Source organism: Atractosteus spatula, chromosome 5 (assembly GCF_055471065.1).
Source record: "Atractosteus spatula isolate fAtrSpa1 chromosome 5, fAtrSpa1.hap1, whole genome shotgun sequence".
Classification (NCBI taxonomy): Eukaryota; Metazoa; Chordata; class Actinopteri; order Semionotiformes; family Lepisosteidae; genus Atractosteus; species Atractosteus spatula.
Window position 1 is genome coordinate 19,280,871 of NC_142710.1, and position 22,798 is coordinate 19,303,668.

Consider the following 22,798-nt stretch of genomic DNA (forward strand, 5'->3'; position numbering starts at 1 on the left):
GAAGCATTATGTGTTATAGGTGAACTATAACTGGTTGAGATTTAAACATAACAGTGCCAAAATTACTTGTGACAGAAGTAATACGATTTTTATTCAGATTTACATTTTGCTTCAAGTTGAATTGATATTAAAGCTGAAGAAGTTCTGGAGGGGTTAGGGCTGTGGTCCCATAATAAGAGGTTATTTTGTTTTTCAGTACAAGCACTTCTATTGAATCCTTGAGCAAACACTGGTTTCTTCACTGATGACAGTTCTATATAGTTAGGTACAGTACTGGCATTTCCATGGAGTGGTTATCCTGTGAGGAACTAGCATCCCATCAACAGGAAAAGAATCTTACACGCACTGCTCGGTGGAACAGGAGCTGGGATGAGCCTCACTCCAATGAACCATTCCATCTTGAAAAATGCATTTTGCCTTTTCTCACTGCTGCTTAGCTTGTGATGGAACGTGTCTTCTCTTGTAAGGGTCAATTTATCGCTGTAAGGATTTGTTTTAAAGGGTGCTGTTCCCACATCCCACTCATGATCAAAACTGTTGCTTACCTGTTAGGGCAGATGAGAAGAGACTTTGTCACTATGTTTCAGGTGGAAGAATGTCAACGAGTAGAATCACTAATGATGGCACATGCACAGCTGACCTGGGAGCACAGTATATAACTGCAACAACATACTACGCTCAGAAGCATCAAAGGTAATTATTTAACATGAAGGTTTTATGAAACAGTCCAAAAGACTGCTTTTATTTGTGACTTTTAATCTTTTTATTGCATTTAATTTATATGTTATGCTGTCACTTGGTTCAGTCCATCATCTGGCTTATAGCTGTAGAAAATAAATTGCTTTGAATTCCATTTAGCTGACAGTCTGGTGGCTAAAGAGATTCCATTGTTATTCTGGAACTCAAAGACTCACTTGGAGCAAATAATCACAACAGAAAATGAGTTACAGCTATTAAAGTAAACTTTTAAAAATCAAGTCAAAACTTATTTTAAATCGTCTATCTGGTTAAAATCAGGATGCAGTTTCAATGGCATCATCCTGGCATTTAATTAATTCAAATCAGTCACATTTTGCCCTCACTCTTCAAATGCTTCATAACCTTCAGCTGTGATATTAATCCTGCAAAAGCTATATAAACGTTTATTAGTCTGATCAAATCTGAAGACTGATAAACAAGTACTCCAGTTATCAGACATCAGGGGTTTGTATACTTTAGAACCATCTGAAGCAAATTACATTGAAGCATGTTTTTTTTTAAAAAACTAAAAAAAAACCTCTTTACATAAATACGGTTTAGCTCTATATTTATTTATAATTTGTTTTGCCCATGAAGAACCTCTTAGCTATTTTGTTAAACGCTCTTTAATTAATTTCACTCTCTTGTCTACCCAGTCTGTGAAGAATTCAAGTCATATGGATTGTGTTTGAGCAAAAGGGTCTTTCATAAAAACTCCACGAGCTTCTTTAAACAAAAGCTTACTATTTCACTAATGGAATAAAGTTGAAAATGTAAGGGTTGTAATGACAGTCTGTCTTTCTTTTGATTATGTTTTTTAACTAGATTAGCATGTTGTCTATTAAGGAGCAATCCCCATGTTGGAGTTTTTCTCATTTCAGGTTTAGAAAATGTACTCTGTGTGAACACTGCCAAGTACTGCATGATTTCTATTCTGAAAGATTCTGTTATGTGCAATTCATTTCCACAAAAACAGAAATAACTTGGCAAGAATACCTGCTCACAGTGAATTACCAAAGATAGTTTATGCTGATATCTATGGTAATAAAGGATCCAATGAATTACTCATTTTACAAGTACCCATATTGCGCATAAGATTTTAATATCGTTAAGTCACATGCATATGATCTCATTCTTCAAAAAGACTTAAAAAACTATTCTTTTTAATAAAGTGGTCCAAGGTGCACTTTAATGCTTTGTATTTTTCCTGAACACAGGGAATTCAGAAGTTATACTGTTTTTATAACACTCTCCTAAATTGCTTAGCAAATGAGTATATGTCACTTTATATCAAACCATACAAGGTATTCTAATTTAAAATGTATTCAATGTGCCGTCCATGTCACAAGTATGTTGCTGGAAAGTCATGGGCACAGTCAACTGGAAAATCAGTTTTGGAAGTTCTTTCTCTGAACTTGGAGCTTGGTCCAAGTCTGAGTTCATAATCACCTCTGCCAGCCATACAGAGCTAAACACACCCTGAAATGTAGTTAATTTTAACAAGCCTTCAAGCTTCAGGTTTGCAATAGGTTATATTATTCTGTATTTTGGAATTTGCAGATTTGCATTCCATGAGGTAATAGTTTTTCCATACATTTTTAAGTTGAATTTAATAAATTCAGATCTGTTCTTTCTGGATTACTGTTTTTTTTGTTTTGCACAGGTAAATTTGTGGCGATTTAAATTAACAGGATTAAGAACATAGAAGATATGAAAGGTTTTTCCATCTAGCCCAATAGGTTGCTAGTAGGTAAATGATTTGAGGATCTCAGCTGATTTTTGTTTAGGAGCCATACAACCAATTGTCTTAGTCTTAAGGGGACTACCCTTTTGTTTCCACTTTCATCTTCTGGTTCTTGTTTTTCACTATTGATTTTAAAGAGGTCCACCAGGTTGACTTTGTCAGGCCTTTCAGAGTTTTGAACACTTTAATCAACCCTCATCATCATCCTTATTCAAGAGTGAAAAGATTAAGATCTTTTACCCTATCAGAGCAAATATTCCTTTAAGCCCTGGAAAGTCTTGTTGCTCTTTTCAGATTGTGACCACAGAAACAATTTCTTTATATTTACTTTATTTTAAAAGTGCCACATGCCATTTATAAATGTTTTAGGGGTAATCAACCTCAACTCTTTCATTCCCTCTTTCATTTTCATGCAAGCCTGTTGCAGCTAATCCTTAATTATCAAAGTGATCTTTATCACCTATGCCAATTAAGTAATTAGGGATTGATTCAGTAATAATTTTATCTGAAGGTTCAAAGTGATGTAATAGTCTGGAATGGAAGTATCAAGGCCGACTTCACCTTCCCAAAGCTTAGGAGTAGGAGCATCTAATGTTTTATAACTGTTATTTACAGTTTTACACCATCAATAACATTAATAGGTTGTTCATACACAACTAATACATGGTTGAAATCATTGTCACCTTTTTTATTAAATGTGAATGACTCTTTGTTACCAATATTCTAAATGAGAAACTATAGGAGGTACTTTTATCTTTTTTTTAAAGATACTAATGGGAATACAGTAAGTTACCAGAATTACAGTTCTTATAAAAGTAATCCATTATGTTTTAAGCATGATTTTTTTGTTATTGTTTCTCTCATGATGATTTTTTATTCTGCTTTCTATTTCTGATTAAAAATTTATGAAATCTCAAACAGCAGACCATAATTTATGCACTTTTGTGATTATTAGTGATTATCTGCTCATGAGCAAAATCCAAGCCAGCTCACAACGCAGCTGTGTGAACCCGTCTCTTTGTTCACAACTCCAAGAGTGTTTTTTTTCTTTTGCGGACACTTTATGCTTTCTGAAATTCAAAGAGAAAAGAGCACTTTGAAAAATACATTACACTCTGTAAAACAAGAAAAACAGTGATCCAAGGCACACCAAGACTTCAGTAACAGCTCAGTTTTCTTTTAGGAGAGCTGAGTGCTTTTCAAAGTGGCAAGCTTTACAAGTGCTTTATTCTAAAGGTTAAGAAACCATCGACAAGTTTTTTTATATAAAAATTCCCTTTGATTTCCAGCTTCTATGAAGAGCTGCTGGCATGCTGCATTTTAAAGCCTCTCACTGCCCCAGTGGAAGGGATGTCAATTAAGGAGGAAGGAATACGCAATTTCGTGACCCCACAGGGAGTCTCATCCATTGTCAAGCATTACCTCAGAGAGTCAGGTAGCCTGAATGCTGCTCTATTTGATGTGCTTCTGACTGAAATAAGCTGAAGTTCTTCCCGTTTCGTTTTCTCAGCTAATAGCTGTTTGTTGCATTGCAAAGGGACCAGATTGAGATTAATTCATGCATGCTTCCTCTTTCATGTCACTAATAAACACACTTTCCCACTCACATATACTGCATTTTTAAATGGCAGGATGTGTGTGGTGGTCCACTTCGTTGCACAGGCATTTAAAGTGTCATCCACACCAAAGAATTAATCGTATTTTCCATGCTTTTTAAAGGGAGTGGGAGGTGTAATGGAAAACATGGTGTACCAGGCCTCATCAAACTAAAGATTGACTGGTGACCTGTTATGTTCAATTGAAATATCATTTAAATATGTACTATTTTTTCTGTTGGCTACCCAAAACAGTTAAGAGGCACTATACTGAACTCCCTTCTGTTCTTGAACCTATTGGAAAGTGTGATTAACTTCAGATTTTGTTTCAGTGCACCATTGATACTGAATATACTGAAGAAGCAGCAACAGTTGCCATCTTATTTCCTGAAAGTTAAATAACATGTGGCTGCAAAACTGTTAAGTGCAACTCATCTAAAATATATAATTGTATGTTTCCTCATCCAAGATTCCTGTCTTTGGTATTTTACTTCTGATTTCCTCGAGAGAGAGTAATTTGACAGAAGGAGGTCACAGACGGTTTATGTAATGCCAAGAGTTTTTGTAGAGATCACAAAGACGTTATGAAAACCCCAATTTTGAAAGCATAATTAAAACTCAAGATATACTGAGCTAGGCTGTATCATTTAAATAAAAATGAAACCCTGTGGCGTGTCTTATAAATGAAGCAGAATGAGAAAAGAGACTAATTCCCTTACAGCCCCCTCTAGATTTAATCTAACTCGTGATGAAATGGGAGCAAAGAATAGAATTTAACAGAAAGATTTACAAGTTGGTTAATGTGCTTTGCTTAAAAAATATACTCCTAATAGCATGGCACAAGACAAAGTCAGAATTGTCAGAAGTAAAGTCCAGAATTTACAAGGGTCACATATATTCATACCCCTAAGTATTCCTTTAAATAAAATCCAAGAACATATTTTCCTTACCATTCCTCTCTATAGAAGTTCCATGGAAGCCTTTGGGCCTAAGTAATGCTAATTTATAAAGGGGTCCCCTTTATGTTTATGTAAAGATTGACTTGTTTCCGTTTGCAGCTCACATTAAATGGCAATGTAGTATATAAAAAGTAAACTTTAATACGTGTTCGCAGTTTCCTAATTCTATTCAGCCGTTATGTCATGTCTTTATGTTAACAGGCAAACCCAGCTTCCTAAAAATACAATTTTCCCATACCTCCCTTGTTGCATTACTGAAGAAAAGGGTGAAGGGTGTCTGGGTTGCATACACAGTAATCCCACTCTTGACTTGATGCCTGGCAGTGCACAATAAAATTCTGTTGACCCTCCCTTGCCTTCTCTCTTTGTCTTTCTTCCAATGCCAACCGTGCTGTTCTGAACCTAAGCAGGAGCTGAGGTGTTTTTCAACCACCATGTTACCCAGATCCTTCTGAAAGGAGGAAAGTGGGAGGTGTGGAGGAAAGCCGGGGGGGCGGAGCAGTTTGACGCCGTAGTCCTGACCATGCCTGTGCCCCAGATCCTTCAGCTGCAGGGCGACATCGACTCATGTGAGTACCTCTCCGGTACACGATCTGGAGCAAGAGCACGGCCCTTACTGCAGGGCCCAGTAAGAACTGGTGCTTTTTCAGCGCTCTGTTTTCCAGTTCGTAGCCTTTCAGTAAAGTGTCTGTAAACTGTTAGCCCATGCTGTTGTGGATAAGGTCACCTACAGTAGATTTTAGGAATTAGATATGATTTTTGCAAAAAAGCAAAAAGTTATTTTAGGTTATAATTTACATAGTTAATGTAACTTCCCAGGAGTCTTTATTAAAGAATACATTTTTCCTCGTAATTGAATCTCCCCGCTTATCAGGCCGTCAGGAGCATTTAGCCATTTTACTTTACATTACTCTTACATATTTTTCAGAAAAAGATTGATGAGATGCCGGTAAATCCTTTCTTATGTGGATTTCATTTCACTCTGTGTGTCCATGCAGCACGGTATGGTACATTGCTGAGTTTTTATGCTATAGCCAAAGGGAATGCTATGATGTCCGGAGAGGGAATGAGCTAGAAGTTCAATTGGTCCCCGGCCGTCTAGTTAATTCCAGCATCCTGTTCTGAGCACCCTGTTGGTATTCTCTTAGTGAAATATGAGACTTCACTTTTTTCATGGTAAAATGCTAGTACTAAAGATCAAGTCTAGAAATCTAAGTGTAATGACCGAAACCCCTAGGGTGTACAGAATTTGTGTAGAAATTAGCATATTGAAAATTCTGTCTCTGTAATACTTCACTTTTTAAACCTGGTACTGATGGACAGGGAATTAAGCTTTTTGTGGACTTTTTGTTCTGTGAATGATGCTCAGAACTTAGAACAGGACTGCTTAGAAATATGCCATTGTAATGTGGGCTTCAACATTTACAGCGTAAGAATATTTAAGCAGCAGCCCAGGATGTGTTTCTCAATTTGCAACAGCACACATTTGCCGTGTGTCAGAAATCCTTAATAATGTAGCTCACTACACCTAGGGCTCCTAGAGGCACAGGTTTATGAATAAATCAGAGATGAACTGATGTGCCACTGTTGTACATGATGGACTGCATTTTAAAAGTAACACAAAAAGAGTTTTTTAAAACATTTGACCATCAATAAGATTAAACTATTTTGATGCTAAACTGGCATCTTTATTGTGACCACAAATGTGGGCGGCTGTTTTATTATTTTCTTATTTCTTTCTGAATATACCTTTGCTTTTGTGAGTAATACTACTGTACAAATCACTTACTAAGGACTGGTAATGTTTTTCCAATTAAAAATAGTATATATGTTGTAATATAAGATCTAAGAAGATCTTAATACCAAAAATGCTACCTTTGGCAATGCTTTGTTATATGAAGGCAGATTTTTTTGTTTTTTAATTTGTCTTTTATGTTGCCACCCTCATGTCCTTTGTCAATTTTCAACCTGCATGGTCATTTTGCGATTGATCTATTTTTTAACCTAACTGATTTTATTATGGTTCATTTAAGCTGTGCCAATACTTACCAGTTCCATGCTAAAATTATTTTTTATTTTACAGTATAACGTATTTGCTGATGTAGTGTTCAAGGTGTGTTGCCTTTGCTGTGCGCTGTGTAAACCTGCTGGAGACTGCCAGTTGGACTGGTTTTCAGTTTTTTATTACACAATGTCAGGTGTCAGCCAGAGGGCAGACACACGCCTTGCAGGTGACCAGTAAGTCACTTTCATGGTGAGTCAGGGACCTTATGACCTGCTGCACCACAGCCTGGCCACTAGAAACTCCTGACCAAAGTGGATGTGTGCCACAGACTTGGACACCGTCCAGTGACCTCCAGTTATCCAGCATTTATGCTTTTTTCCAAAAAAGTTAGAATTCCATAATAGGCAAGGGTTATTTTCCAGTAGTTTTTCTTCAACCTTTATGGCAGTGGTCTCAGATCTGCAGTTTCTGAAAGGCCTAGTGTCTTAGTGTCTTCTAGTTTAACTTACATTGTAGACCTGATTATTGACCTAAATATGCCTCTACTTCTAACCAAACTCTGGGGTGTTTATAGATAACTCTATCTGCCATTAGATTAATGTTTTGAGAAATTATCATAAATCCTATATATGTCTAAATAAGAAACTTTCCATGTTAATTGATTGACTACTCAGGATCCAACAAAAGAGAGAAGAAATTTGCCCCTCAGGCAACTGAGATTAAAACCCCCGCCTTAGAGCTTTCTTTATTGTTTCTGTGTTGGATTATGGGACACAGTCTGAAGCCTGTACTTCATTACTTTGGCTACATCGTAAGATGTGTTAATCACATGATGCGCCTGAAGAATAAAGGATATGCTTACTCGTTTTTAATTGAAACTTGCTTAAAGCCACAGGAGTGGTGGTAAGCAAGCTCAGCAATGTCCTGTAGCTACACATGCAGCACTTGACAAACAATAAAGCATATAGCGTTAATGTTTGTCTGCAGATTAGGGTCATGTTATCTGTAGAAACAGGTGAAATATACATTTTCAGTGTTTCAAAGTCGCCCTTTAAAGTATTGGGGAGGGCTGTGCAAGCAAAGGTTTTAGTTTAGGCATGGCTCCATATTTGTGTTGGCTCAAACTAGGGTTCCAGTGTATACCTGAGGCCAACTATACTGTGCTCTTCTACTGAATATACACTAAATTGTATTCATCTCAGGAATACAGAACAAACAGCTGAGATGGTGACAAAATAAGACACATGGTTGGATTATTTTAGGATCAGTTCTGAATTTTAACCAACTTGATGTAGACTTAATCCTTAAAAAACATGAAACATGGGCTTTGTTTCGTATAGCTCCAGTTTCCTGATTTTGTTGTTTTCACAAGACACTTGGAGTGGCCAAAACAAACGGAGGAGTGCTTAATGTTTTCATTTCCTTTAATTTTAGAAAAATCAATTTAGAAATATTCAGTTGTTCTGATGAATGTGAGTTTTCTAGTGTTCATTTAAAAAGTGTTGTCTAAAAGCAATGTGGCTTAGAAAGAGTTATGCAGCCTGTGGCTCTGGAAGTGTCAGAGATCAAAGGAAGTGTTCTTGGGCCAAGAAGGAAGCGCTGACATAGGTGTGCAGTACAGTTGTACCAGCAGTAGGTGGCAGCAGTCAGGCATTACATTGTGCAAAGTGTACATGCAAGAGGCTGCAATCTGGAAATAATTTCAGAATCAAGCTGCACAAAAATTGCATGCTTCACACTTCCTCTTTTATCAGAGTTCTTCAAAATTCAGGAAAGGGCACAATGAACCTTGTCTGTACATTTTTTTTCCACACTGATTTATAAGATAAGCTGTATATAGTATTCATGACATGCCAAGACAAGACTAGTACACAGATGGGTGATTACACAATGAAAGTGTGATCTTTTATTTTTTTTCTTAGGTTGTATTATTTTAATATATTTTATGTTTTTTCAGCCAAATTAGGAGTTCAGCTGTTAATATAAGGGTACATTAGTCATTTCCAGCAGTTCTTAAAAATAACATTACACTGGTGATCAACTCTATCTACACAAAACTTAAAGAATATAGGGAATAGTGTAAGTACGCATATCATGTTTCTAAGTCATTTTTTAATTAAAAAAAAAAGTTTGGTACCTTATGTTATGGCAGTTATGGTTGGACTCCTGCAATGTGTTTATATATTTTGTTGAAGGATTAACTCTTTTCTAAAAACACAGGAGGGAGTAATTCCAATTGCAGACTTTTCTATTGGTTTAAAATAACATTCAACAGGTTCTAGTTTTGTTATTAAATAGTCATCACATGCAAATGCTTATTGAAAAGTAAATTCTATTCTTTGAAACAAAACATTTGCTGGCTAATATCTGTATTTGCTCTTCAAAATAAGTTTTTCTGCAACTTCATGCAATTTCTATTATAATTTTCTACACTATGATCGGTTTTGGTTTTTTTCTGTTCTTTCTGCTTGCCTTGATTGTGATTAAAAAACACTTCAGCATTTCTTTGGAGAGTGCATTTGCAGTGCTCTTTTCCAGAATAGAATTATTGGATTTGTGGTGCTTTAATATTGTTGGGCCTCTGTAATAAGGAAAAGGTTTTCCAGCTTGATTGTTGGCTAATGTTTCAAGACTAGAGATGACTTAGCTTCTTGCTCCACCATGTTCCAACCTCATGTCATGTCTTTTTAATACTTTATGCCCAGTATTGTTGAGTGTGGAGACTAATCAACTTTTCTGGATCCGGAAATCCTTAATTTCTTTGACAGTGGGATTGGTGATGACAGGCCTTGGGGAATTGGACCTCTTTAGAATGGACCTTTGAAATGCAGACTTACTATTGGAAAAGAAAATGTGGATTTCAAGAGAGAGGTCTTTTACAATTACTGGTTGTTTGTTTCAAAATAAAATTACCCTCCTTTTTATCCAGTGACATTTTGTTTTAAGCCATATCGATAATGTGTCAGTGTGGGTGTAGCTAAATTCAGCTGACAGCATTCCTGCAACTTCTGGATCTGTCAGCTACCGAGGATTCTGTGTCCTTTCACAGTTATGCATTTGTGTATTACTTTGTAGGGAAAAGCTCAGATGATGCCAGGAAAAATGCAATAATATCAATATTGCTTGAGAATAGATATGAATGATGTTCTTTTTGTTTTACTTTATGGAAAGTGATGTGTATTTCTATACAGTAACTACTTATTTATTGTAATGCATTTAATTAGGTAAAAACCATAGTTTTATATGTGTTGTTCTATCAGACAGTGTACGAATTGTTTTAACCTTTCTTATATCTCTTTGTTTGCCTAATCATGCCAAATGGAATGAATGTGGATTTTATCAGCCCTCTGAAGATTTTTTATAATATGTTTTTGGCCAAACTTTCAGAACTTCCTTGAAAGAATCTCCATGGGGATTAGAATGTTTTTCCAAGCATCTTAAATTTCCCATTCTTTGTAGTACAGTGATTCTTAGAAGAGTAGGCTATGTCTGTTCTCATAACTTCCACAGGAGGATAACTCAGATATACTTATATACAGCAGTGTTAGATTTTGCTTAAAGATAGTCCTGGTTGTGTGATTAATTAGTAGGGTTAACTTATTTCAACCTTAATGTACTTATTTAACACTTGATTGCATGGCAGTTTATGGTTTCTGATGTATTGTAGTAAAAAAGCAAACCAGAAGAAACTCAATTAACTACTAACTACCAAACAGGCTGGATGAGCCGAATGGTCACCTCTCATTTGTAATCTTTGTCATGATGAAAAATATTGCTGGTTTTAAAGGAAAACTAGACGTGAATACTAGAATGAGAGGAAGCTATCTAAGGCATTTTTCTCTTGAGAAAATGAAATGATAATACTGTGTGCAGAACAGATATCCCCTCATTTGAAAAATAAGGAATTAGATGGTTGTTGCGTACATACTGGAAGCTCCCTGCGCTATAGAAGCATCTTTTAAAAACCTGTGCAGTATCTTCTTAGTTATGGGAGTATGGAACAAACTACCCAGTCATGTTGATGAAGCTGAAACCCTGGCGTCTTTAAAGAAATGGCTGGATGAGGTACTTGGATTAATTCACCTCTTAGTACAGTACATCGTCACTTACTCTTGGTGCGCCGAATCGTCTCTTCTTATGGGTAACCCTTCTCAGGTTATTAAGCTTGTTGACGGCTCTACCTCCATTTTAACTTCCTTAGCTGTGTCATGACTGGGTGGCGTGGTGGCCCAGCACGTAGCATTGCAATCTTGGAGCTCTGGGGCCCTGGATTCAATCCCGTGATCTGGATCTGGGGCACTATCTGTGTGGTGTTTGAATGTACCTGCGTGTTTGTGTGGGTTTCCTCTTGGTGCTCTGCTTTCCTTCTGTAGTACAAATTCCTACTTTTAGGTTGTTATTATTATTGGCTTCTGGGAAAATTGTCCCTGGTATGATTGTGTGCATGGTTGTGTCTGTGTGCGCCCAGCGATGGGCTGGCATCACGACCAGTGCCTGTCCTGCTTTGCACCCATTGCTTGTCGGGACCGGCCCTGGCTCCCACACAACCTTGTATTTGATAAAGCAGTTAGAAGCTGGATGGATGTTTCATGAGTGACTGAATGCTCTAAAATGAGGCTCCAGCAGCTTTGTAGCATCAGTCTTCAGTGATATTTATTTTAAACATTAATAGTTATCACTGCAGGAATTAATCAGTACATAATTGACTGTATTAGCAGTCACCCGTTGGCTTGTAGACTTATGAAAAAGAAAAGGCAGATAAGGATATTGTCATAGCTGCCAAAGGCAAATGCAAAATATTTTAATTTCATTACAATCTGGGAGATATTCTCTATAAAATTAACTTGCTATGATGTTTTCATTTTACCTGTAGTAAGGTTTGAAATTAAATTTAATATTTTAATAATCTTAAGTAAAAGAAAAAACATCAAAATGTGTTTGAAATTCCCACAGTTGTATCATGTGTCTAAGGTAACTTTAAGATTTGTGTTGTTTTGTGTAACTTTTCTTTAAAGTTATGGAATAATGCCTTTTGATTGTGTAAGATTTAAATTCAAACTAGGTTTTGTCAAATTTTGAGTGTCTGAAGTTGTAAAGTTAAACATACTCCTCCCAGACCTAGGAGTTTCAGCATTTTTTATGGAATATGTGTTTCTGGTTGATGTAATTATGAATTCTCAGAAGTGTGCAGCAGGTGCTGTAACTGTTTCATAATGCAGAATGAAAAAGCAGTTTTTCCTAGTTTTCAATGACTTCGTTAAATTGTAATATTACCAAAATTCATATTCTGTTTTTAGTCTATATCCGTGATTAGACCCAGCTAGAGCTGAAGAAATGGAGTGTAGTCACAGAGGCTGCTAACTTTCCTATTTCAAATCTAATTATAGAGTTATTTAATTGTATTGGATAAGTTCAGGATTATTCAGTCCAAGATTGTGGATCCAGTGAGCATTAAAAAAATTAACTTGAAAGCGGATCTGTTTTCTTGATATATCATTAGTTAAATTTAAGTTTGCTTCTGCCAAAATCAACACAAAAAGAAGATGGAGCTTCTTAATTTATATGGATACCACATGTTTAGAAAAATGAACATTTTGCTAAGAGCACTGTACCTCTTTCTGATTTTTCTGAGATAATTGAAGCATATGGCATGTAAGTGTCATATCTGTGCATTGTTAAGCTTATCTGTTTTTTATGAACTTACTGTTGCTTTAGGAATATGACCAAAATCTCCAAAGTACTATAACCAAGCATATCTAAACTAATGGTTTTCTGTAAATGCCTTCTCATTCCTTATAGGATACCTGTGGAAAAAGAATTGCTAACGCGTTCTGGTTAACATCATATCAGTACATTATCATGGGAAAGAAAATGTGTCTGGTCATTGCAGATGTCATTGCAGAAGGTACTGTTGACCTGCAACCGTTGTAAGTTTAGAGATCATCTCCTGTTATTTCGTACACATTTATGATCTTTAAAGTATTGCTTGGAGAATCAAATACGCTCAATTTAATTTCAGTGAACTATTCCATTTGGTCTCTCATTGAACAGTGGTAATATAATTGAAAGTGTGTGTTTTTGAAGTTCTGACCAAACCTAACTATTTTGTTGCAAAACACAGAAATCATAAAATTAATTTGTGTAAAAATTCAATGTAAATGACAGAAAATAGGACAAGTTCCTACTTTTTAGACCAGTTTTTGCATATTTGGGTAAATCGGGAAAACCCATAATAAGATATTCAAATGCTTTATTTTTCTCAAGAAATCAAGTTTTTGTGAATGTTTTTCGTTTTCTGTCTCGTAGTTCAGCATGTAAAATATGACTGGGATTATAATCCTGATCAAGTGAGTAATAAAAAGATATACTGCATAATGACTCATCATAAGAATGCTGTTGTGCTTTTATTCATGCAGGGAAAATCGGAACAAAATGTGAGCTGGTAATATTTGAAAAAGACGAATGGCCTCAATGCAAAAGTTTATCAGCTGTGATATCTGTGCTGTAAATCGCTAGCGCTTCCTTAATTCCTGTTGTTTGTTTGAACGGTTTAGGCCTGCAGTTTCATTAGGGTCTTGGAGCAGCATTTCAGAGGAGTGGTATCCTTTCTCGTGAAGCAGCTGCCAGCCACAATGCCAAAAAGTTAACACATTCTTAATAGCCAATAGCCTGACAGATCTTTTTCATTTCTTGGAAAGCGACATCCCTTTAATTTTTGGATGTTTTTCATCATATTGCAAAATTTCATTTTTTAACTCTGGCCAAACGTCTGTTTTCATTGACAACTGCAGCTGGCTGCCAAAATCAACAGGAGAACCATGAATGTTATAGTTTTGTGAGAACTGGCTAATTCCTTCAAACCCCATATACAAAATCACATAAGAGGTTAGGAGCTCTTTTCAGTGGTCAAGTGGTCCATAGCATCAACTGTTGGTAGGAGTCCTTTCCTGCAACCATGTTATTCACTGTAATTTGTCCTGCACTAAATATACAGTAGGTGGTAATCCATATTAATTTAATATTAAGCCAAAGAAACATTATTCAAATTAATGCTTGTCACATTTTTTTCAATAATTTAGCCTTATATGTTTCATTTTAAGCATTCTGAAACTTGCGAAAAGAAATTGCACTATCTTTATTCCCACATGACAGCACATAATTGCAAACAGGTGGCTAGCCTGGTCTTCTAACAATGTAGAAGAGCTGAATAAGTGCATTTTAAAATTAGAATCTGATACAAATTCACTTCCATTTTGGCAGGCAATGCAAAAGCTTAAAAGGAGTCATTTCTGCTTTTGGAAAAAAAAAATAAAAGAGGAAGCTGACCTTTTGCGTTAAATAACCTTCTTCAAAACTCTTTTCTACAGAAATGTCTTTGTATGGTTCAGGATGTTCATGAACCTAAAATGAAATGTGTACCGTTTACAGATGGTTTTCAAAATGTATACATTTTACTACCGTTTTTTAAAAAAAGCCAATCATTATTATGAGTTCCCTTTGACTTCTTTGAGTAGCAGAGTAGTATAAACTATGTAGAGCTTCAAAACATTCATTAGTTTGTTTCAAGATTCATAAAATCTGCACATGATATGAACTGAATGTGTTTTTTTTACTGTATGCAGAGTCCCATTGAATATTTGTTTTATTTGCTAAAGTACCTGAATTTCTATTTAGAGTAAAGGTATCGGTAGGAATGATTTAGTATTAGTGAAGCTATGAGTTAGAAATTTAAGTCATATGAATCAATGAAACCATTAAATATGTACTATTTTTCTTTTTTTTTTAGATTTCAAAATAATATATTAGAAATCATCCAGTCATCATTGTGACTGGTAGTACTGTAAGTTCTAATTCAGTGAGCACAGTTTTTACAGTATAATCCAGTAAGCAAATTAATCATATATCTTTGATTCCTTCAGTTCCTCAGCCTGAACTATTTCTTTCAAGGAATTATAACTTCCATCACAGTATGAATCATTAACTGAGGTTCTCTTGTCTGCCATTCATGAGATGTTTAACAAATTCTTGCCATTATACTTTTCTCAAAAAAGTAGGAAAATTCACCCACAGCTGACATCTGGGCTAAATGATCTCTAAATTCTATGATTTTCCTCCAGTAATTTACTTTACAAAACCAAATCACCTCAGTTACTTGAGAGGTTTATTTTAGGATCTTCAAAATCATAAAATGCAACTCTTTTTAGGTTGACTTTTATCTTTGAGATGTATTATATATATCAGATTACTTCTACAAATATGTGTTAAAATCCATTTTGACTAATTCATGCTAACATCATATGTTAAATTTTGTTTCCATTTTGAAATATTATAGTGTGCGGGAATGAAACTGTGAAAGCATTGCATATTGCCTTTTGGGTCTTTTTTGCTCTCCTCAACTTCCTTTACATAATTACAGTGCCAAATGTGTAAATGTGGCCTTTGAAAGGAGTGGAGTTCCCAGTTGAACATTGCACCAATGCTGAACTCAAACCTCAGTTAGAGGGCTTCCTCTCACTACAGTGACTTAGATATGCCCAGCAGTTCTGCACACAATTATTTTTTCCATTCCATCATTATTAGCTAGTATTTTTTTCTGGCAAGGCCTGCAAAAGCACGCTGAGCCTGTGAGGCATCATTCCCCTTTTCTAATTAAATTACTAACTTACATTTTGGTGGGCACTTTGCCTTGTTGGGTGTTGATCCTTTTTTGCAGTGATCTAGTTTTACATGTTCAAGTTGAGTCTCAAACTGGAAAACCTAAAGCAGCACTTCTTTTATGATTTATATCTACAGTAATATAACAGTGCTGAATGATATATTAAAATTAAACCAATAAAATGCTTTTTCCATATACTCCTTTCTGTGGTATAGACTTGCTGAACCATGAAAACGTATGTTGCTGTATGTAACACGCAGTGTACGCTATAAATATATATAATTATGCATGTCCGTATTTGTGTTTGTAGAGATCTCCTGACAGTTTTAGTTTGCACTACTGTATACAGTAGGTTATCTGTTTCTTCTTAGAGAATTGTATTTTCCTGTTCTCACTTCAAAAGTCATAGCATGGGCTGATGCTTTTGAGTTTGAGTCATGCATGATGTAATTACTAATTCTGTGCTGACCATCTGATTCATTTTTCAAGCTTTTCTTTTCATTTCTCTATATCGGAGGGTGCTGCTCTTTAAATGGGCATCCACTCAGGAGTTCTGTGTGTCTAGACAGGGTCTGCTGAAAATATGTCTTTTTTTTCTAATGAGGTAATGAAAACAGACAAGCTGAACTTTCATAAGACAGTGTTCAACTATTTTTTTTGCCAGAGGAGAGACCTTTAATATTGCGTTATGCGAGATCTTCTTGGTCTCAAAGAAGGTTAATCATGCTCTGGGGCTGTTTCTATTTGGTATCTCCTTTCACTACCCATGCATTCATTTTTGTAATGTAGATGGAGGGGGGGATCCACCGACATTATTTTAAAATGAACAGCATGTGGTTTTATTTCAGAATGTGTAAGTTAAGCATTTATGTTAGAAACATTTGCAAAAATTCTGTGTAATCCAGGGTTCAATTTAAATAAATGACTCCCTCCAGATGATGACAGCACACCCGCTGTGATTGCTCAGTACCCTGATACAGATGATAAACCTCTTTGCTGTCACTGGTCTGCACAACTGTATTGAAAGCTTGGTAATGTGGCAACACAGAGAATAGCAGAGTCCTGTATAAACCATGAAATCCGCACTGTAACAGGGAAGAAATGACTTTTCCACAGGACTTTAGTTTTGAAGGACTTCTTCTTTTGCTGTCATTGGGGAAGAAATGACATAAAACAATCTTCTCTGGAAATTCTTAACACGAATTCCTAATTTCGGTATTCAAGTTAAACATATGTATTGCGACGTGTCGTTCAATGTACTATCTTGTGATTCCCAAACAATTTGCCTCTTCTGAATGATACTGTACAAACATCTAAAAGGTTACAAACAAGAGGAGGTTATTCAGCCCATCATTTTTATTTGGCAGTTAGAAGTTAATTGATTGTGCTATTTAATGGTTCAAAGTGTTTGACATGTCATGTCATCCATCAGTAACGTCTATGTAGTATTGTAGACAAGAAGTGACATGATGTGGGTTCTAAAGCAATAATGGTGTGTTTTCGAGAGATGTCACTGTAGAAGTATACTTTAAAAGATTTGATTGTGGTTTTACGGGCCCTGTAATTACTGTAGCATAGCATTCAATATTTTATAGTTCTGTAGGTAAAGTGGGCAGTAAGTCTGTTAACACTGCAATATTTCATTAAACAATATGAGGCAAAAATCCGACATGCAGTGGTATTAAGCTACTGTACCTTTGAAAATTACTTGGACCCCGTTTCTGGCACATTCCCCATAATTATGATTGAAGTCTAGTTTAATGATGTGTTTCAGACATACCAGGACATTCGTAAAAGAATCTAAATATGAGCTGTGCGAAATTTCCAGTGTTATAGTATTGGCTCATAAACTATGGACTTGCAGTGCAGGCAGTGTTTACAACTTGTTGTCACACCGGAATGAAAATGGGAATTACAGTGATGCAGTTTATGCTGTGCATATACAGTATATATGTACAGTGTACATCATCATGCATATGCATGAATACACCATGTCCCAAAGAATCACTGTAAACCAGACATATCTGTTAACCCCTGCTCTGTCTGATGCTGAAATATGTGTGCATTTGTTTCATCGTGGTTTGACTATGCAATGATTAACTTGCTGGGGAACTAAATAGGCTTCAGCATATCCTGTGGCTCATGTGTTTACAAAAATACTCTGCATCAGTACTGTATATAACATAACTCCAATTCCTATCTGCTAAAAAAGGTTCTCCTCCTCATGTATAAGAGATAGAATGGTCAAGTACCAGTTTAGCTCTGGGAATTATTGCTCGAGTATAGTCCTAGCTCTTAATTTAAGATCTACAGTACTTGAGGACTTTTTACTCTGCAGAAGGCCTGGCCCCACAAAATTGCGGCATGTGTATATCTGTAGAATTTGCTACCCACATCTGTTAGAGTCTTTGATACTGTCAACACTTCCATCTCTTTTAATTACCTGTATTTTCACTGTTGATTTTAACATGTAATCTTGGTTACTTTCCTTTTTATTACTGTTATGTATATTGCCTTTAAGTGCATGGCCTTTTGTGTTTCTTTAAAATTTCTCATATCTGTATGATTTACTCAACGTTTATAGTAGTGAGCTTGATGCTGCTGACCTGAAATTATCCATTTTTCTCTCAGCTGTTTTTCTCAATTTTCAGACTTAACAATTTATATGTCTGAACTCCATCCTTCATGGGAAAACTCAGTTTGTGCCGTAGTGGTCAGGATATGGTTTCTTCAGTTCTTCAGCTGTCTTTTTCTTTTGTACTTTCTGTACAGGTTGTAAAATCTAACTTGCCAGAATTAACTTTTCTTAATTACCATGTGCTGTGGTTAGTCATCAGAACTTCAAAGTATACAGTACAGGTTTAAAGGTAAATTTTCTAATAAAAGAAAATATGCTCAAAATATACTAGAGCTGATGTTCTAAGCAAAAATAAGTCATCTGTTCTTTCACAGAGGTCAAATGGCTGAAATGTAAGCATTCCCCTGTGCTTTCAAAGTCCTATTTTTTTAAATTCATATTTATATATTAGATAAACAGACTAAGCATAAAAGCTACATTCACAAATAAAAAGCACATTTATTTTGAATCATCAGAATTAATTGTGTATAGTTTTGAACCTCTCTCCATGTTATATCGTCTAAGACTTTTTAATTGCATGTTGTTAAAAGCCAGCGTGCTTCATAGTTTGATTTATACTGGAATAAAATGGAAACATTGGTAAACTGCCACATACCTTACCCTATACAGAGTAACTCCAAAGTGGGAACATGAGCAGATGGAACTGTGCAAAGTTTAGTTGTGGTGTATGAATCTCCAACTGAAAGAAGCACCTTGCAGATGAGTGATACACAACAATACTTTCATACAAATGAAGATAATTGAAGGGAATAGAATATAAATGACATACACAAATAATAAAAAACCCATCTCATTTCACAGATGAAGGATTAATTTTTCCGAAGTATAATTTGTACAGGATTATTTGTAGTGCATCACTACATTACATTGATACTCTATATTACATGCTCATTTAAAATACATAATCGTGGATATTATATTACAATAGGTATGCCATCATTTTGCTGAACTGATACCCTAGTGTGATTTTTTTTTTGTAAATTTAACAAATGTCTTTCTATAAGTAATATGGGAAGATTATCTTAGTGGTTTTAAAACACTGAATACAGCCTTGCATATTAAGTCTGCTCTTAGCAAGAGACGTTACGTGAAAAGTATATCGTGTATGCTTGGCACTTGCAGTAATCCTTGCAAATTCATTCAGGACTTGAAATTACTTTTTAACATCGAATGATGTGCTACCCTTGAGCAATTTTTTTGCATAATTCAGCCAATATATTCTAACTTCTAGCTGATAACATAAAGTATAGATTTATTTGCAGCATATGCTGTGCTTTTAGGAGACGTTTTGCATAACCCTTTGCTCCATCAAGATTTAGGAGCTTTTTTTGGCTTTCCCGAAAATATGGGAAGGGACTGAGGGTCTCACATTGCCTCATAGCTTGTAGCAGTAATGGTAATGGCAATTATTTCAACTACAAGTGTTATTCCAGCTGGCTAATGTCTTAGCGAGGGCACTGCTTTATACAAACATACCTCTTAGCTTATGTGCCCTGAATGCCAGAATAACATCCTGAAGTTTGTGATTTCATTGACTTGGTTTGATTTCTCCTCCATAGGGGGAGTTTGCTGCTACCTCTTCTCTTTGATTTTCTGAAGTAGAGCCTGTAGCAGTGCCATAAACCTTTAAACCTAACGTGTTCAAGCTTAGTATTTAGCCTAGCGCAATGGCTCAGTTCAAGCAGAGAGTTAAGAAGTGCTAACATGAGTTCTCAAAGTGCCATTGTAAATGTCAAAAAGATCTAAAATTTTGAGGCACCGGCTGTTCCTGCTGGTTTTCACATTAACCTTTTCATCATGCTATTTTCCATTAGTCCTTCTCTTAAAAATAGCTCTCTGTAAGGAGCTATAAAATATTTCAACGAAGCTTTGGACAATGTGCTAACATTCTCCACACACACGCGTTTCCCCTGCAGGCAGAACGGATTGCTGAGAAGGCTATTCTTACTTACGCTTGCAACCTCAAGTCCTCAAGCCATAAAAAAACAAAAAGTCAGGGAGTCAGAGTTACTGTATATGCGTTAAATGCATTATCATACAACCCACAGCTAGAGATGTTCCATTTACAACATTTAAATATTGATTGCACAATATAAAGTCTGCTGGCTTGGGAGATCAGCTCTTCAAGCTGGAGGTAAACAAAAGCTTATAGTAACAGGTAAAGGTTTTTTCAATGCTGAAAGGATATAAAAAGGAAGAAATAGGAAAAGAAAAGGGACACAACGTTTCAGCTGTGGAACCTTCTTCAGGTGTCTTCTGCACAATCTTCTTCAGTTTTCTTCTCCACAGCCGAAACTTTGTCTCTCTCTTTTTTTTCCTTTCAGCATGGAATAAAAGCTTTACCCATTTTGCAGCCTAGGCATCCTGATGCAACTATCTACTTAAACAGCGTTTAGTGCTTGGTCTCTTTGAACCTTGGCTCAATATGATGTTCTACTTCACCAGGGGCATGACTTGTGCAGTACTGCCTGTAACACTGCAATGTAAACAAAAATCACAGTCTTTGTATTCGTCTCAAATAGTAATAAATAGTACCAAATAAAAAATATTTAAAGAAAAGTATTGCCAAAAGGAGTATATCAGTTTTATTGTAATGCCCGTTACCAATGTAAAACAAATTACGAAAATATAAGTTATAATCTAGTTTTGGTGATTATTTTTCCTTGCACTTTCGCCCTTTCAGCAATAATAGCATTATTGGTTTGCTATAAGTTTTATGCATTGAGAGTTTATATAGGAAGCACTTAATTAAATTCCATTCTAGAACAGTGTAAAGTCAAACTGTTCAAGGTCATTCTAGTACTGTTTTTTCCTGTAGTCAGGCCTGTGCATTGGTGAGATATAGGAGTGAAAAGAAAGGCTGTTTTTATAAAATTAATGGTTCGTGCAGTGTATTAAGAAAGAATATAAGAATGATATTATAAAATCAAATATTTAGAGACAATTATACATTAACTGCACTGAAAGTACTTCTCTAGATTTTTTTCTTCCATTACTTAAAATGCAAAACCTTTTTCTGAGCTGTCGTAATACCGAAAGATGTAATTGGATTTTAATATAGCCAAATGAGAAGTTGCTGTCAGGCCTCTTAGTTTTGTGCTTGAGACCTAATGGATGCATTGTTTAATAATGCAGACAACATGAAAAACAGAAGTACACCAAAAACTGAGAAAGAAATAATGTATGAACCTTGTCCTGATTTTGCTATTTAAAAATGTTAATCCCTCCTTTATTTAAACGGTTTTGAACAGTGTTACATCAGATGTTTAGGGGAAAATGGCCTTGTTTTTTAGATACAGTATGTTCAGGTGAAGGAATGTGTTTCCTGACATTGGCTCCCACATCTATGAATGAAGATAATGTTTTTGTTCCTCAGTACAAATAAAAGTAAAGTCACTATTCAGTTGTGATCCCAATATGCCTCTTACCTTCATCTTTTGTGGTTTCCACAATTTCAGATTTAAAGGTGCATGTTTGAAGTGGCCCCCAAATGTGAATGGTTTGTGCCAGCAAGAGTCTAATGATTAACGTATGAGAAAACCTTACCTGGCACACAGGTTTTGTTCCTCTGAAAGAGACCTTTGACTTCTGTAGCCCTCATTTCTCAGACGCTGCAAGGCATTATTGTTTCCAATAAATATTTTACTTATTGTTGGACACAGCTCATGTAGAAGTGCATTAAAGGTTATGAAAACAACCAAGATTTTGGGATGCTTTCCAACTCTACTGAGTCAAATATTAAATCAGCCTTTAAAGAGGGCTGAGAGATCATAAATTGGGAAATGGTGGAGCTCTTGCACTTTGAATAACTGGTTCAGTTCTCTGAAAGACACTAGAGAGATTCTTGAGAGGTCTAGTCCTGCCAGGGTGCAGCACAGATACTGGCAGAGCAAGACTAGCTCTTATAGCAGTTAAGATCTCCGTTTAAACAAAAATCAAAATCACTTTTAAATGAAACCTCAGATAATTTACATATTTTTTTAATTAAAACTAAAAAAGTTTTGTTTTAGATACTGCAATTCTGTATGACTAGTTTTAGCAACTAGCACTTGTGGTTTGTTTTAAATCTTTCTCTTTATACACACAAAATTGGACATGACTGTATATTGTTCTTTCAAGGAAATAGAAAAAATAGGTATTCTGTATTTTATATAAGGATCATACCTGCCACTTTAATGATATTTTGTATTAAAGATCCCATGGCACCTATTTATAAAAGCAGGTAAGTTAGTGTGTCTTGGCTCTGTTCTTGCACAATCTGGCCTGCCTAAGTTTCTCCCTTAATTAAATAGGTGAAGCAGTTTCCTACTTCTGTGCCTCATCTGTTATGTGGTAAGACTGCTGTTGCGGAACGGCTGCTATGCATCACCGTGGTGGGCCAGCCGTGCATTTTAATGGTGGATAGATTGAATGCTCTTTAAATGATATGAGATGGCACTGATTCATACATCTCCTTATTCTTA

The 22,798-nt window shown here is 35.7% G+C and overlaps 1 protein-coding gene across 2 annotated transcripts in view; it reads left to right on the forward strand.

Moving 5' to 3' along the window:
• The window catches only part of rnls (renalase, FAD-dependent amine oxidase), a 49,151-nt gene that overhangs the window by 2,255 nt on the left and 24,098 nt on the right, over window positions 1-22,798 (forward strand). The window contains exons 2-4 of one of the 2 annotated variants that reach the window (XM_088916395.1): window positions 588-693; window positions 3,772-3,917; window positions 5,444-5,605. In XM_088916395.1, the coding sequence (XP_088772521.1) occupies window positions 588-693; window positions 3,772-3,917; window positions 5,444-5,605 (414 nt within the window). The remainder of the gene's footprint in view (window positions 1-587; window positions 694-3,771; window positions 3,918-5,443; window positions 5,606-22,798) is intronic. The other variant, XM_088916396.1, reaches the window with a different exon arrangement.